This window comes from Talpa europaea (assembly GCF_964194135.1).
Source record: "Talpa europaea genome assembly, chromosome: 1".
In the NCBI taxonomy this organism is placed as follows: Eukaryota; Metazoa; Chordata; class Mammalia; order Eulipotyphla; family Talpidae; genus Talpa; species Talpa europaea.
In genome coordinates this window covers 154276605-154293314 of record NC_140073.1, presented here as the reverse complement: position 1 = coordinate 154293314, position 16710 = coordinate 154276605, and the positions used below count along the sequence as shown (strand labels likewise).

The 16710-nt window shown below is 47.6% G+C and overlaps 1 protein-coding gene across 1 annotated transcript in view; it reads right to left on the bottom strand.

The window, feature by feature from the left end:
• DIS3L2 (DIS3 like 3'-5' exoribonuclease 2) overlaps nucleotides 1-16710 on the bottom strand; it is a gene marked incomplete at both ends in the record, with an annotated part of 249293 nt that overhangs the window by 104734 nt on the left and 127849 nt on the right. Inside the window, one exon of the mRNA XM_084227980.1 lies at nucleotides 6415-6494. Coding sequence (XP_084084106.1) covers nucleotides 6415-6494 — 80 coding nt within the window. The remainder of the gene's footprint in view (nucleotides 1-6414; nucleotides 6495-16710) is intronic.

Sequence of the window (16710 nt, the reverse complement as noted above, 5' to 3'; positions counted from 1 at the left end):
TGGGGGGAGGTAGTAGGGTCAAAATAAAGGGGGTGGGAATTGTATGGGGACTATAACCAAGATGAGAATGTATACATTGTGCAAAAATGAAAAATGATGAAAAAATGTACAAAATAAAAAAATGAAAAAAAAAAAAACCTAAAAAAAAAAAAGACAAAAAACGAAGAACAGGCCTCTTCTGCCCTTGCCCACCTTGCTCTCCCGGCCTCTCACAGCCAAGTTTCCTGTTTCCACTCCTTCCTCTACCACCTGCCTCCGCTTCTCTCCTGGAAGCCACTGAGACCTTCCGCCAAGGCTATCAACGACATCAGGTTGCCAAACCCTCTTACCTGGCCCCCCCAACCATCTCCACGACTCCTTCACCACGGGCTGGCTCCCCTCCCCCCTCCTCAGCTTTGGCCCAATCTCCCTGGCCTCAGTACTCGTGGTTATTACACTGGCATCTCTCCCAGGGGTCTGGCCTGCATCTTCCTCTTAGTTGGTGATGCTGGGCATCTCCCCAGGCCCACGCATCAATGGCTTCCAAATCCCCAACTCTGGCCCTGGCACCTTGTACTTGTCCCCTTGGTACTTCTACCTGATGTCTCTCAGGGAGAGCAAACTCCACAGAGCAAGCAGTGATCTGGGGGGAGGGGAGGGGTTGTTGGGAATTAGAGTATGGGGGGTGCAGAGTAAGGGTGCTGCAACCTTGAACCACCTGTGTGTCCATTCAGTAGGAAACGCTGAAAAGAGTTGGTTTAGGGGGAAAGAGGATGAGTTTGGAAATGCACAGAGAGGAAACAGGTTCAGAGGACACTTCTCTTCACTCAGAAGGCTGCCTCCTCCATAGGATGCAAACTTTCTAGCAGGGTCTATGAAGGAACTCATGACCTCATCCCTGCTTTACCTACCACCGCCACCCTCTTCAAGCTCTAGGCTCCGTGCAGGTCCCTCCCAAACTCCCTGCTTCTGTCCCCCTGGGCCTTTGCTGCGCACATGCCTCCCTCTGCATGCCCAATGCCAGCCAAGATCCAGTGGGCACCTACTCAGCCTCCCTTCCAGGCAGTGGAGGGAGGTGGGTAGGAAGTAAGACGAGCGAGTGACTTGCGTGTCGGGGGTGATGAGTGTGAGGACAAAGGTGGGAGGTGGCAAGAGGCAGAAGGGGTGGATTCAGAGGCAGAACACAGCCTGGGCAGGCCTTCCTGAGAAAGTGACCGGTCAGACCCTGAGCCGGTCAGAGGAGGGCTGCAGGCGATGGGGCAGAGGCCAAGGAACACACAGCAAAGCTAGACGCTCTGCAGACGCCCTGGAAGCAGAGGGCAGAGACAGAAGAGCTAAAGCAGGCAACTGGGCCAAAGCACCCAAAAGTCAGAGCCAAGAACCCTGAGTCCAAGGATCCCTGAGTCCAAGAACCCCTGAGTCCAAGGATCCCCAAGTCCAAGGAAGAGTGAAAGTAAGAGGGAAGAGTAGACAAAAGTCTGAATGCAGCAGATACTGGGGACGGAGGCTGGCACCAGCCCCTGGAGCAGTCACAAGGGGTGCTACAAAGGGAGTGAGCAGAGGGAGGGGCAGTGGCCACGGCAAACACAGACCACTCTGGCGAGGAGCTTTGCGGGAGCAGGTGCAGGGGTGGAGGACAGGCCCGGGGCTGGAGACCGCTGTCTGTGTGCGAAGGGGGGAACAGAACATAGGGGAATGGGATGGGGCTTTGGTGAGTGTCTGGTGAACAAGAGCCCCCTGCCCCCAGAGGTGAGACCAGAGGAGGGGACCCAGGAACCTTCCGTGCATAAGCTCCAGGACCCCATGTTCTCTTTTTCCTTCCCAACAGCAGATCCAAAGGTGTCATCTCAGCTCTCCGCTCTTTAAAACTGCTGCCATCTTAACTCACAGGAGACTGTCTCCCCGGCCCTGCTTCCTCACCGCCTCCCAAAGGGGTTAGTATAACAAGAAATTCTCGGCAGGTGACAAACAGGATCAAATGGGTAATCTACCGGGTTGAGGAATTCTACAGGATTCTCACAGGCTCTACTCCTGTCCCCTCACTAGCTCAGGGGGACAGGGCACCCTTTCCAACCTCCCCAGGAAAGCGAAAGCCAGGCAGCCAGGGAGGCAGGAAGACTGGCACCCCCTAGACTAGAGCAGGGCACGTGCACTCCCGAGTCTCCTGCTCCAGGAGGTGCCTTCCTTCTACCTGGACAGAGGGCAGGTCCTCCTATCCGGAGCCAGAAGCCTATGCTCGCGAGGGTGTGAAGCGTGGCCGGAGGCAGAGCTGAGGGGTGGGCTCCTTGGGTGCGAATCTCGTGGTTCAGAGGTGAAAGCAGCGAGGAGAAGAGACGGACAAGAGGCATGTGACGGTGGGTACCCAGCCGGGCATTCCATCAAGACTTCTGCTAAGTTGTGGTTAAGGTGTAAATTCCAATTTCCAGAAAGCCTCAAGGTTGGATGAATTTGTTTGTTTATTTATTCTTATTCATTCATCCATTCACTCATTTCCCCCAGTGGTTTTGGTGTATTCACAAAGTTGTGCAACTAGCAACTATCTAATTCCAGAAAACTTTCATCGTGCCAAAAAGAACCCCAAACCCATTAGCATCCATTCCCCATGCCCGCCTCCAGCCCAAGCCTCATGTGTAAGGCCGGGCGAGGATAATCCCGCCGTGGTCAAAGGCAGAGCACACGTCAGAGAACAAAACATGAGGGCAGCAGACACTAGGGCAACAGTGAACAGCAATTTCCTGGAGGATCTGTCGGGAGCCTGAATCAACTAAAAGCTGAATACAGGTCCTGGCCCATTTGGCTGACAATTTCCTCTCAGAGCCTAGAGCGAGCAATAATGTTGGTTGAACGGAACAGAACGGGCGGCTGTTACTCTGGACTCAGTTCTGTCCAATAAGGAGCAACTGGCTGGGGCAGTCACTGTGCCCTGACGGGGGTGGAGGCCTCCCCTTGGGTCCCATTCAGGCAGAAGTAACCCCAAGACATGGGAAAGGGCCCGCGCTTCATGCGCTACAGGACGCGGAGGAGCACAGAGACGCTCAGCCGAGAACCTGGGGCTCAGAGGTGAAGATCAGCTGCGGGGTTGGGGGGCGTCACGCGAGAGAGGCCGGTTCTGCAGGAAGCCCAGGGGTCTAGGTGGGGCCGGGGGTGGGCACCACAGGTGGGCAGCAGTGTTTCAGACCTCGGAGGGAAGGACTTCCTACCAGTCCTCGGTCTCGAGGCAGAACGGGCTGCCTGCAAGGCGGAGAGGCTAGAGCTCAAATGCAATCTGGAGATCCAATAAGTGGACGCTGCAGAGGTAATTGGAAAAGCAGAGGGTGATGTGACAACTGGCACCCCACCCTTGAGCGGTGAAGTCAACAGTGAGGTGTGCTGCAAGGCTCTGTTACGGCAATAAACCCCGCAGCGTGTGATTTACTGTCTAGAGTCTCGGTTATCATTACACCACCACTTATTCACTTATTAAATATTTTCTCGAGCAAAAGTGAGAACCTGCACAGTGAAGTCAGCAGGCTGGCAATGCTTCTGGGCACCGTCCCCGCCAGTGTGACCCCGGGCTGCCAGAGGAGAGGGCTACCTAGCGAGGTGACTGGTAGAAGCCTTTCCAGAGCTGAGGTTCCCGGAGGGGCGGGGGCATCCTGCGCCTCCCAACCTGATCACCAGCTACTGGAGAACAGGTGCCACCGGTTTCTGCAGAACTGATCTGCAGACTCGAAGCCTCGCCCTGTTGGGGGTTCTGTAGCACGTCCTGGCTACTCCTAACCTCTGCGGAAAGAGAGCCAGGGCCCGGGAGAAGCTGTTGCACGGAACAGTCACTGCAACACTTCAGTGGGACCAAAGGAAAGTCTGACCTTTACATTTTCTTAAAATAAAAGTGGTTATAGATGATGTGAATATGCTCAGAAAACAGTATTTGCTTTTTGAAACGCTGAACATTTTTCCCTCTAAGCAGAACTGACATGAGCTGGTAACTAACGGAACCTGAACGCCGCCAACCTCGCCCCAGTCCAAACTGGAGCTGACTTTCACTTTTCTTCTCCCTGGATGAATGACCTTGGCAGGCTCTGCTGTCACAAAGGCCAACTGTAGAGGTGCCACCATAAAAACGCCCAGCTGGCCAGCTCTGGCCTTCTCGGGCGCGCCCCTGACTCCTTTTCTCTGTCCTTTCCTGCTGCCCCGCTGCAGGACCAGCTGTGAACTCTCTGGAATGAGCAGATGGAAGGTCTCTGATCACCTGGTGCAATGAACTCCCGGGTAGCCGTGATTTCTGGCACCTCATAATTTTCTTTATTACTTTTTTTTTCATTGTAAAACTATTATTACCACAGTAGAAAAATTTGGAAACCCGAAAAAAGAGAAAAATCACATATAATCCCATCATTCTAATAAAACCGCTGCTTCATTTTGGGGCAGGGCAACTTTTCTGCAGCCACTCTTGAGAGTCTGGTGGACGGCACACTCTCAGCTTATTTGTGCCCCTTCTCTGGAAAGGACTGAGCAGCTTCAGTAAATACATTACATCAGACAGACAGCTCCGGGTCAACGTTGTCTCCCAAACCAGACCTTCCTCCCGCCTCCCCAGTCTCGAACTTGAGGACTCCAGCTTCTCGTCTCCCAGGTGGAAACCTCCACCCTCGCAGCTCCAAGACCTGTTTCCACCGACTCCTCCTCGCCGCCCGTTCCGTGTCTCCATGGTCCCCACCTCCGCCAACTCTCTACCATGTCCCGTCCAGTATCTTAGTCCCAAGGTCCCTGCCCATCAACAGCATCTCTGCCTCTGCCTGCCCCTCTCCTGTGGCTTGCACTGCTAAATCGTCTTCCACATTTTGACGGTGCCCCCTGAACACGCTGAAAACAACAGGTCTAATAATGCATTTGGGGGTTAAAAATGTACTGACATGTACAATTTGTCCTCCATCTGCCTTTCCTGCCCTACCTCTTACCACTTCCACCCTAATCTTCTGCTGGTAACTCGGAACCCGGGACAGGAAACTCAAGAGTGCACAGTGGGTGGGGCGGGACTCGAGGCTGCTCCCTGGCGCCCGCAAGAGGGACACCCGCACGCGCCAGCCAAGATGGAGAAACGGGTGTTAAGACTCATGGTTCTGCCATTAACAACTATAAAAGTGGATGAAATTAATGAAGGAACTGTTTTCAAGCTGTAGACTACAGCCTGGGCAGGACAGTGAGCCCGCGGGAGAAGGCGAACACGGGAAGGGAGGCCCCTGTGACCTGGCTTTCTGCCTGGGGGCACTTGGCACTGGTGCTTGAGGGCGGGTGCCCAAGCCTTGGCACACAGCAGGGATTGCTCAGAATATAAGGCACCAATGCCATGTTGCTTTTTTAAGTGGAATGTTCAAATTTGGGGTTTTAAAAATGGATGATTCCACTAAAATTTCCATGGAACTTTCTTTATGCTTTACCTTCCTCGCAAAGTTCTTTAATATAAAATCCTCAGCAATCTGGCCCATCCTCTTAAGGGTGACTCACACTAAGAGAAGATACAAGCATTGGTGGGCAAGGTCACGGCCTGCTGCAGCAGAGGGGCAGTTACACAGCGAAGCTGCAGAGCCTGGCGTAGGAGACCGTATCGGCCATGCTCGAAAAGACCAGGCCACTGGGCACCCACATCCTGCAGCAGACTGAAACCTCAAGGTGGACACCCTCTTGGGCCAGGCGTCAAGGTCAAAGCCATCTCTGGGAGTGCCTGGGGCCAAAGCAGCCCCTGGGAGCCTGCCTAGAAGGTAGTGAGGCATAGCCGCCAAGGACACTGAGTAGTTCACCTGGGGTGGGGGTGTGGGAATGGGGATGGATAGAATATGTTGCTCTTTCCCTCCACCTTGCTGTAGTTTTCAAAGATCACTGGCCTCAAGCCCACTTTTCTCTGCTCAGCTCCATCCCAAGTGAATGTTTAAAGAACCCAGAATAGCTGCTTTTTGCAATTTGCTGGACAGAAGACAACCTCCTGGAGTAGCCTCCGCCCCTGCTCAGCCCTGGGGGGCACCCTCAGGAAAGGTGCTCTATGGGCCACAGCTGAGCTGCCTGTGGAGCGCACCCCAGAATCACTCCACTCTTTTATGTTCCAGTAAACAACCCAGTGCTCACCCTCAGCAAAGCGCCTAGGGGCCTGCTTTCTTTCACACCTCTACCCTCTCTGGCACTTCTGAAGGACATGGCCTGGAAGCCGTTCTTCTCACCGCTGCCTCTTCCCAGGAAGGGTCTTGCAAGAGGACAGCTCTCATCTCGACCCCACCAAAGTCACCAAGGACACAAACCTCGGGCTGTAGGCCATGTGGGCTCAGGGGCCAAGCGCAAGCGCAGGAACAAATCAAACCCAGCCTTGCATATCACACTGCTGGGTGGCACCAGAGGGCCAGGCCGACCCCATGGTGTGCAGACTGCCCACCCTCCAGAACCATATAGAAATTTCCATCCTACCATTAGCAAGTGGCTTGCAGGAGAGGGCGTCATCGAGGTCCCGGGCAGTGGAAGGGTCAATGGTGAAAATACAGTCTTTCCTAGGAAAGATCGAAGATACAATTAAAAATGTTGCAAATCAGAGAAACTCGTTCCACTGTGGCACAGCCTTGAGGACAGCTGAGGTCTGCAGTAAGACGTGAGGCAGGGCATGGACAAGTGGGAGCCACGTGTCTCTCTCTCTCTTCCTCCCTGTGAGCGGGCACCGACTGCTCCTTGATTCAGGTGGAATAGGGCTCAGTAGCTTCCAAAATGAGGCTTCCCCAAAAAGTTATCAACAAGAGAGACAAACCCCTTCAGTGAACTTCTCCCCAGTGGTCAGTTCTGGCTGCCCTTTCTCTTCCTTGGGGGCTGATGAGAACCTGTCCTTCAAGGAACAGTGACTTGTTGCTCCTCTCATTTCATGAAAATGGAGAGTGCCAAGGAAGAAGAAATCACCCGACCCCTCGCACTGATCATCTCTCCCTACAGAGCTGGATCCAGACACGCACCATAACTCAACGGTTTGTCGAGGAAACAAAAATCCCCATTAAATATATGCGTTGATTTTTACACAATTCTGGATTGAAGAAATGTCCAAATGTTAAAAACAAAAAACAAAAAAACCCCCTGGGTAATGGATAACCAGACTCTGGTATGTCTACACAAAGAATACTACATAGCAACAAAAGGGGATGGATGATTCATACACATAACTACCGGGGTGAATCCCAAAGGTGTTATGCTGCTTAAAGAAGTCACTCTCAACAGCTCACATGATATGTGACTCCATTTATATGACAGTCTCAAAAAGGCAAATTATAGGACAGACAGCAGATCAGAGGTCGCTGGGTGCTACGGAAGGTGTGGTTATAAAGAGGTGCTTGCTCTGGTGCTTATTCTATGCACATTTTAAAATTCACAGAACTGTACCACAAAGGCCAATTTTACTGTTTATTAATTTAAAAATTAACAATTCTAAACATGATTTTTTTAATTAATGAATGTAAAAAAATATGTTAATTGTAAAGTTGATCAATGGGTGCTAGAAATATGGGTTAATTTTTTTCCTTCATACTTGTCCAGATTTTTAAAAACTTTCATCACAATTGTCACTTAAGAAGACTTAGCACTGTGGAGAATATTGCCCATCAAATTCATAGCATTGCTTTCTTTAAAAAGAAAACACAGGGCCTCCCCTCATGGTGTCGTGTTTGAGCACTGGGCTGCGAAGCTGCCTGCAGCCTCTGCAGTGCCGGTTCAATCCCCGGCCACCGGTGAGGGTCCCACATGGCGCGACAGACCTCTCCTGCAGCCTGCTGCTCCCCTCAGCAGTGTACTTCATCAGTCTGCCTATTCTGCTTCCCACTCTGGATCTGGTGAATTCTCTCACTCTCCCGCGCTTCTGACTGTACCCTGTGCTTGTATAAATAAATAAATAAAATCTTAAAAAAAAAAGATTTAAAAAAATAAAAAAGAAAAAGAAACCACAGGCCCCAAATGGAATCCTTTATGCCAAGCCCCACCAAGACTTCATACCGAACCTAAATGCATTTCAGCCTCTTCCAAAAACAGAGTTTTAAACCACTCAATGTGGAATTTCCTGGTCTGCGCTAGTGAGGTACCCTGCATAAGACCCCTTAAAGGAAGGTGACTTTGCCTGAAATAATCTTTCCTTTTGCTAAGGATTCCCTTTCCCGTTCTCACTATAACACTCTTCCACTGCACACCATGCTTTTTATATCCCTTATAAAAGCTGGCAAAACGCTTTGTAAACACAGTATTCAAGAAACAACTTATGCCTTGAGTCTGAACCATCAGACAGTGGTGGAAATGTCTTGGGACTCCTCCTTTCGTCATAAGAAGCACGAGAACATCCCTCTACTCAAAATCAGACAGAACATTCTATTAGCGTGGTGGGGACTGTAGTTGACTAGTTTCCTTGGAGAATTAACCAGGAAGTTTCTTAGAAGTAAATGTCTGTGGGTGTCGTGAGACTTTCATTTCTATGAACGAGTGATAACACCTACTAAAGTTATTGCCAATCAAAAATCAAAATTAGAATGCTATCGAGAAAAATCATAGCAGATATTATTTCATGATGTGTGAGCATTATATGAAATTCAGATTTCAGTATCCATGAATGAAGCTTGACTGGCCCACAGCCATGTCTTCTGAGTATAATGGCAGAGTTGAGCAGTTATGATGGAGACTGTATGGTAAAATCCCTATCTGGCCCTTTAGTTTGTTTGCAACCATTTTAGATCAAGGTTTCCCAGAGTGCTATGTAAGCATTTCAATGGTTTAAACCAGTTTGAGGAATGCTGGGACCGTTTCTTCATCATAAGGCTTCTCAGTGCCTTCGCCAGGCTGATCTCACTGGATTCTTGCCAGACTCACATGACCTGGGTCCTCTTTGCGGCAGAACGTCTCCCAGACTCGAGGCTCCTCAGGAGAGCAAGTTTTGAGAAGGGATGAGCTGCCTGAAACCCCTACACAGGCCTCTGGCGGGGTCCTCGCTGCCACTGAGCCCACCTCAAGGAGCACTGCAGAAGTCTGCTGCTCCTGGGGGGCAGCTGAGAAGGGCCTTGCCATATGACTGCTCTGCCCCTCTGGCCAGCATGGGTGAGGGGAGTTTGCACTGTAATGACTCACTCTTCTCTTGCACTGAGGTCTGTATCTTACAGACACATGAATTTTACCCTTTGCTTTGACTGCTAGAAAACTCAAAAAAAGAAATGTTCTGTCACTTGCCTCTAAAGTGCCTCCAGGGGATTGTATTTGTAATTTGAACTTTGTGAACTAAGTTTTAGTTGGGTCATGCCTGATTTTCCTACTCATAATTTCCTTTGCCCCGTATCTTGAATTTTTTTAAATTTGCCTTATTATACATACATTGGCAAGATGTCTTAAGTCGTTTTTTAAAAACAGGCTATAAATAAGTATATTTGGGTAACAAGGGATTACAACATCTGAGAGTCATATGCTGACTGCAGATGAGAGCGGTTAGGTGGGGCCAGGAGGAGTGCAGGGCAGAGGGAAACTGGAGCGCCCCCAACAGTCCTGGTATGCCCAGTCCTGCAGCAACAGGCTCCAGACTTCTTCTCCCAGGATGGAAAATGGGGAGAAGCAAGGGAACCTGACACATCCCAGGACTCCGTTCTGACAGCCAGTGGCCGAATCTATCGTCACTACCACAACTGGAGTTGGCCATCATGTGGTGCGTTAAGACCAAGATGGCTGGGAGCTCCTGGCCTTGGTCCTCAGGAGCCGGGCCCCGGGGTGGTGCACCCTGCAGCTGTTACTCCTCCTAACACGCTTGGGATTTTACTGGCTCTCTTCTGGAAGGCTTTGGTCTCACAATCTGCAGGGAGAAGCCTGGCCTGCTGGCATTAGAATGTTTAGAGAATCAACAACAGTTAGAAAGAAGCTAATCCTAACCCACAGGAGATAAACTGCTGGGGTAGGGAGGGGCGCCTCCCCACGAGTTCCAATTCAGAGCAATGTTATGCAACCAAAATTTGTGAAGGCAAGTGACTGAAGGACTTACAAATTTTTAAAGCGACAGAAAACATCTAAGATTGTTTAACTCAAAACCACTGGTGTGGGAAAAGAACACATGAGGAATAAATAGAAGCCTTCTGTGATAATCCCTTAAGAGCTGGCCAGGAATCCCAGGAGATAACAAAAGCACAGAGAGAATCTCTGCTCTTCTGGCGCTCACACCCCGCTCCTCTGACCCCGTGTCCTCCTCCTCCTCAGGGTACCCGCATCTTAGCCGCCTGGAAGCTGGAAGCAGCTGTCTAGTCTCCACAGCAACATTTTAACTCGCCACGGTGTCACCATCCACCTCACTGGAGGGGGCCCATGGCCCCTACCACCTCACAGAATGGCTCTCCCACAAGGTCATGCATGGTTGCTGCCAGATGAGTCACCTTAATTATGTGTCTGATCAAAACCCTCCATCAACTCCTGAGTAAAAAAGGAATTCAGCTTAGAATGTATTACTGGTCGCCATCAGGCCCTAACCTGTATTCCTCCAGTGAGAATACACACCCCCAGCACGCACCTCAGCACTACACTGTTCTCAGCGCCCTCGGGTCACTGAAACGTGGTTCGTACTAACGCTGGGCATTTACCCCAATGCTGGGCAATGTGTGAGTGCTCCCTTGCTTTTAAAGGCCTGGCTGCAGGCCATCTCTGCTCCAGGGAGCAACCCTGCTCCCCAGAGGGCAGCCACCTCTGCTGCTGTCCGGGCCAGGTCCTGGCCCTGCCATGCTGGGGGTTACTCAGGACACGTCTTATCATGTGACAAGGCCAGGAGTGCCTCAAGGTGGGACCCGACACTGGCCTCTCTTCAAATCTCTTCCAGAGTGCTGAAGGCACCATGGGCTCGACAGTTGAGGGAAAAGTGAATAAAAATGCTCTCTAGCACTCCTCCATCCAACTCTGCCACTGTGCCTTGGGAAACACATTTAGGATTAGAACTCATGACTTCCTGGCATCCACCCCTGTGTTCACACCACAATGTTTTTATTTCTGAGGTGTCCTTTTCTGTCTTCATCCCATCTTCTTTCCTCATAAAACCATGTTTCACAAACCGCGGCTCAGGGACCATCTCCAGACAAAAGGAATTATAGAGGCCTCCTCCGGACGTGACTTGGGGTTTGTCTTTGCAAGCAAGTGATTCTGCTGAGGAGGATCTGGGTCAGTGATGGGAAATGGGTGAAAAGGAATGGGAAAAAAAGTCAAGAACTAATCTTAAGTGGATAAAGAATAAAATTTTTACCCAAACACTGTCCCAGATTAGATGGTTTCAGTGTTTCTATAAAACCAGAGAATTTTATGTCAGCGGTAGCAGGAAAGGCTTCCACAGCTGGGGCACTGATCTGTGGTCATGGGGCTCGGAGGAGCACTGCATAGCGAGCCCATTCCGGCGGGTGTGGGGAGCACCAGTCAAGTCATCTGAGCTTCCAGCTCACCTTGACTTTCCTCAGGCCTGGGCCGCCTCTCCTCCCATAGGCCAAGCAGCAGGGTCTACCCGCCTTGGTGGGTGGGGGTTGGCCCTCTTATTTTTTCTGATGGCAGCTGTGGATATGTTAATACCCTTTCCCTCAGTTGCACTGCTATGACAGATGCTACTAAGTCTGGCACAAATTGCACATTTTTTAGGACAGAAAAAGACAAACAGCTATTTAAGGCAGAAAGAGATGTGGCCCATCTGTGCACCCCTCCCCCCGTAATGAAACGACACTTGAAGCAACAGGGCAAGCAGAGAGCTGCCCACACTCTGGGCAGCTCTGGTCACCTGGCTGGCGGTGGTCTAGGGTCCACAGAAGCTCTGCTTGAGTTTTAGCAAAATTCTAGACCAAGTGAGGTAGTTTTTAGGTTACTTTCTGAAGGACAGTGATAAGAGGAAATGGAATCAGAAACGACTGAAATACACAGTCTCTTACTCACTTGAGGACCCCCCTCCTCATCCTTTTATACTTTTTAGCACTTCTTTGATAGTCTTTTTATATTTTGAAAAAGTAGCACCCCCGAGCCGGGGTTGCCGCCAGAGACGACAGTACAGAATGGGAAACCATGGTTTAAACGCAGAGAATGTGCTAGAATTAAGTTTCCTCCCTTCAATTTTCATTTTGAAAAATGCTAACATTTCGGGAAAGTTGAGAGAACAGCAAACGAACACCCCTCTGCCCACCACATCTGTCTCTCTCTCCTCCCATCACGCATGCACTTTTCTTTCCCAAGCCTAAACTGCATAAAATCATGTCGCAGTATCTCTAAAGAATAAAAGGCATTCCAAAGTAATAATCAAAATCAACAAGCAACTATAAACCAGAGACACACTACGGGGCGGGGGTGGAGGTGGGGATTAGGGAGGGGTGGGGAGAGTAAGGACTAGAGTCAAAATAAGGGGGGGGGGGGTAGTGCAATTGTATGGGGAATATAACCAAAATGAAAATGCATACATTGTGCAAAGATGAAAAATGATGTAAGAATTATATAAAATAAAATATTAAAAAGAATAAAAGGCATTCTACAGAATCAGTTATTGCATAATATTAAATCAGAAACCAAGCTGATTAGTAGTAAGTCCCTACACACCCAATTTACAGTATTTAAGTATTTCAATATTTAAATGTCTTCAACTGTCCTCTGAAAATCTCCTTAGCTTCCTCCTGAGTTAGCGCCTAATCAAGGTCACTTGGCATTCATGGTGATGCCTCTGTGGTCTGTTTAATGGGTGACAGTTTCCATCCATCTTTTTTTAAATTTAAATATAACATCGCTGGCTTTGTTAAGGGCACAGAATGTCTTATGTTCTGGATTTATCAGCTTGTTTCCTCGTGGCAGGAGGAAGAGAGGAAGGGACAAAAATAAACCAAATGCGCAAAACTAATCTTCTCTGAATTTCCTACGAACAGAAAGTTAGGTTCTAAGTCCTGATGAGAGGCAGGGGAACATTCTGGCTCCCTTCACGGTGGCAGGGTCGTGGAGATACATCCCCTCAGGAGGCCTGCCACCTTCAATCACTTGGTGAAGGTGCCAATAAAGTGATCTTTCCATTTTAAGGCCACCTTTTACTCTTGAAGTTAAGAAATAATCTGTGGAACAAGGGGTGGAGACTGCGTGAATATTCCGCTCTTGAAAAAACCTTTGGCCACTGACCAGCACCTGCCGATGACTTTTGCCTGAATCAATCATAACTTTTCAAGTCTAACCCCGTGGCTCCTTCCACACTTACAAGCAGGCTTTCTTCCACCAAGAGCTTTTCCTGCTCTGACCCTAACTTTTCTTTTTAATTCAATGTATTAGAATGCATTACCATTACCCTTCTTCCTGATCCTCAAATTGCCCCAAATTCAGCTCCAGAGAGCTCTCTCAAGCACTCCGGGTCTCCTTGCAGCCTCTGGACACTCCTGATATTTTCTGGCACAATAAATGTTTCAGGATCACCTTGCACATTTCCTGCCCCACACTAACAATCACCCATTCCTCTTAGGAGCCCCACTTGCTTTTGGTGGAATGAATGGTGTTCAGAAAGCAAGTCAGGGACGAGACTGAAAGCTCATTACACGGGGTGCCATTGCTCCCAGGACGTTCTAGTGAGCAGAGTTAGAAAACAGTGAGTTAAATCTTTTGAAACTGCTGATAGTTGACTACTAAAAACTGGCAATTCTGTGAGACTTGGCCTAACATACAGTTAAAAGTTCTGAGTTCTCATGACACTTTCAATCTGCACAGTTTTTCCTTCTCTTCTTCCACGCCACCCCCCCTCACCCCCCCTGAGAGCCCACTGAGAGCCCTGGCTCCCGAAGGCATCAATATTCAGCAGTTTCAGAATTACAATCCCAATCTCACCAGCAACAAAAAACCCATGAGGTTTAAAATTTCTTTGGCATTTTACCCTTAGCGTACACTCATTAAAATTAAGTAAGTGTTCAAATGCACAGTACCCAAAAATGACTTTATGGGTTATCTTTTCCTTACATGCTGATGCTACTATACATTTGATAAATATTGGGTGGATTTGTTTTGTTTGATGTCTTTCAAGATTTTATTCTTTTAAGATTTAATTTTACAGTTAAATACTGAAACACATTTAAACAGTTTAGAAGATAAAGGTGGTTAGAAGTCTCTTATCTCTTCCCTTCGATTCTGCTTCTAACCTGTATAGAACCATTTTCACCATTTTCTTGTTAATACTTTCCGTGTTTTTTTTTTTTTTTTTTTTTTTTGCTTCTTATACATACAGTTGAATACTATAAATTTTCTGTCACATCATACATTTTCACCTAATAAATCCTGGAAATTACTTTCTATCAGCTCAGAAATCATAATCATAGAATGATAGTCAGAGTTGGAAGGTTGTTCTAGTTCAAGTCTTATTCCTAAAATGCTTCCAAAACAAAGCAAACAGACAGATGAACCCATGTCTTGGATATGGGTAACGGGGGGTGATGGGGTTCATTGCCCCATGAGGCAGGCCACTTGACTTGAGAGAGTGCTAACTATTAGACAGTAAATTCCTGTGCCCAGCTGGTCTGATTCTGAGGAACTTCATAATTCAGCCCTTTATAGCCTCAAAGAGCTAGCTGCTCCCTTCCCTCACACACACCTTCCAACATGACTTTTCCCGAGAAATAGGCCCATTCCCTTTTTGTCCTAGATGGTTGATAACTATGTGCAGTCACAGCTCTTTTCATAAATGTTCACTCATTTTGTGTCAAGAACACATCAAAGTTGAAAAAGCCAGTGAAACGTCATGCAAGGAAGGTATCAGAGGTTGAAAGAGAGAAAGCACCCAAATTCCTTCATTAATGTTCTTGGGGCATCGGCTGCTCTAGGTGTCTGGGGCACACTTGAGAATGAAGATTCTACCCACTTACTTTCTAGTGGGGGGAGGAGAGAAAATCAACAGCATTGTAGTTAAGTGCTGGAGATGAGGACATGAGTCTCTGACTTTAATACATGGGGAGAGAAAGACTTGGCAAAAAGAAGAGGCAGCACCACGGTTTCCTGAAGGCACTCGACTTGAGCACAATTCCACAAGTGTGTGCATGCAGAGCAGAGAGGTCTTGGCCTCCACACTCTTTTACTTCCCGGCCAAGAAGTCTTAAACTTGTGCCCACAGGTGTTCAGACTGCGGCTGGGTGTGCCCAAGGGAGCAAAGAGGGCGGCCAAGACCCACAGGGCCCACAATGTCTTTCTGTTGGGAGTGCTCTCTAGGCACCTCTTCTTTTACCTATGGTAGTAGTTTTCCTATAATCCAGATTTAAAATATCCAATTGTGGTTACTTTAAGGCAGGGCATGAGAAAGAACACTGGTTGATGCAAATTAAATTTTAAAATTGGACAAAAATGAAGTAGCAAAAAGCTTCTAGGAAATGTTTCCACAGAGGGATCAAATATCTAAGATCCTAAAAATAAAAAGTTAAGAACTTAAGCATAGAAAACTCTATCCAATGTACAAAATCTTCAGAGAATAAATATATAAGAGACCCAATACAGAAATTTTACATGAAAGACCATTTTTTTCCTCTAGTCCCTACAAATTGCCCCTTGAGAGAAAAGAATTATAATAATGGTATTATGGTTACTCATTTTGTGAATGGGGAAACTGAGGCTCAGAGAGATTAAGCAACTGGCCTAGTGTCTCAGAACTTCAGAACTATGATTTAATGGGAACGCAAAAGAGGTCTGTAAAGAAGTTAATGAGACCAAGAAGCTTGATTGCAATGGAAGCTGACCTCCTAGTTGCCCTTGGTCCCATACTTTATCTCAAGATTTATATACCCCAAAAAGCATTTTGGCTAAAGTAATAATTACCTGAAATTCTTTGAGGAAAAGTTTCCTTACGATTGACTGTTTGCCACTGACTTCCTCTCTAGATACCAAATCCAAATCTGACAACTTTTTATCCACAACCTTAAAGTTCGCACACAGAGTTCTGTTACCAAGTTTATTCAAAGTGGAGATTCCTTAGAATGTCAGAGAAAGTCAAGTCCCAAGTACTTTCTTTTGGAAAGGGTATATACAAATAGGAAAAAGTAGCCTAAGGAAGAACTCAAAGATCTATTTTCACCTACATATATTGCACTTTTAAATTTGACTTGCAGTCTCCAAAAGAGGCATAATTTATATATAAAAATGAAACAAATTACAGTCAAATTTTAATATGACTTTACTAGAGGCTGAACACAACGGGGTAAAGACCAGTATTTAATGGATTTAAATTCTAGTGGATGGAATTAAGAATAGTCACAAAGTCAAGGAATTAACTATGTCTAGACATCTCTCCTAGATTTCTATTTGAGGAACAGTATTTTTTTTCCTCATCCTTTGAATTCTCAAGCTAGGAATTCAGAACCTGCTGCTGAAAGGATCATCATCCTTAATTCTCAATCCATTTATCAGGCTAAAATGCAAATGCGAGTGGTGAATACATTTCAAGAGCCCTAGAGATGCCGGAGCCTTCTCAGGGAACATGCTGAGCTAACTGGGGAAGGGTTAAGCCACCCCTATTTTTCAGATCTGAAAACAGTTGTTCTGATATGAGAAGAATCATGACAATGGTGCCAGCTCTCTTCTATAAAAGCTGTACACGTTTTTTGCACAACTGTATGATTGTTATGGCAACCATAAAAATGGAACTATCATTCTTCAAATTACACACTACCCATACTGGATTACCTACATAGCTTGTTCTCCTACATTACCCAGAATTTCTTTTCAGAAAGTGCTCTGTCTGTCCTATAGAGGTTTGGGAGC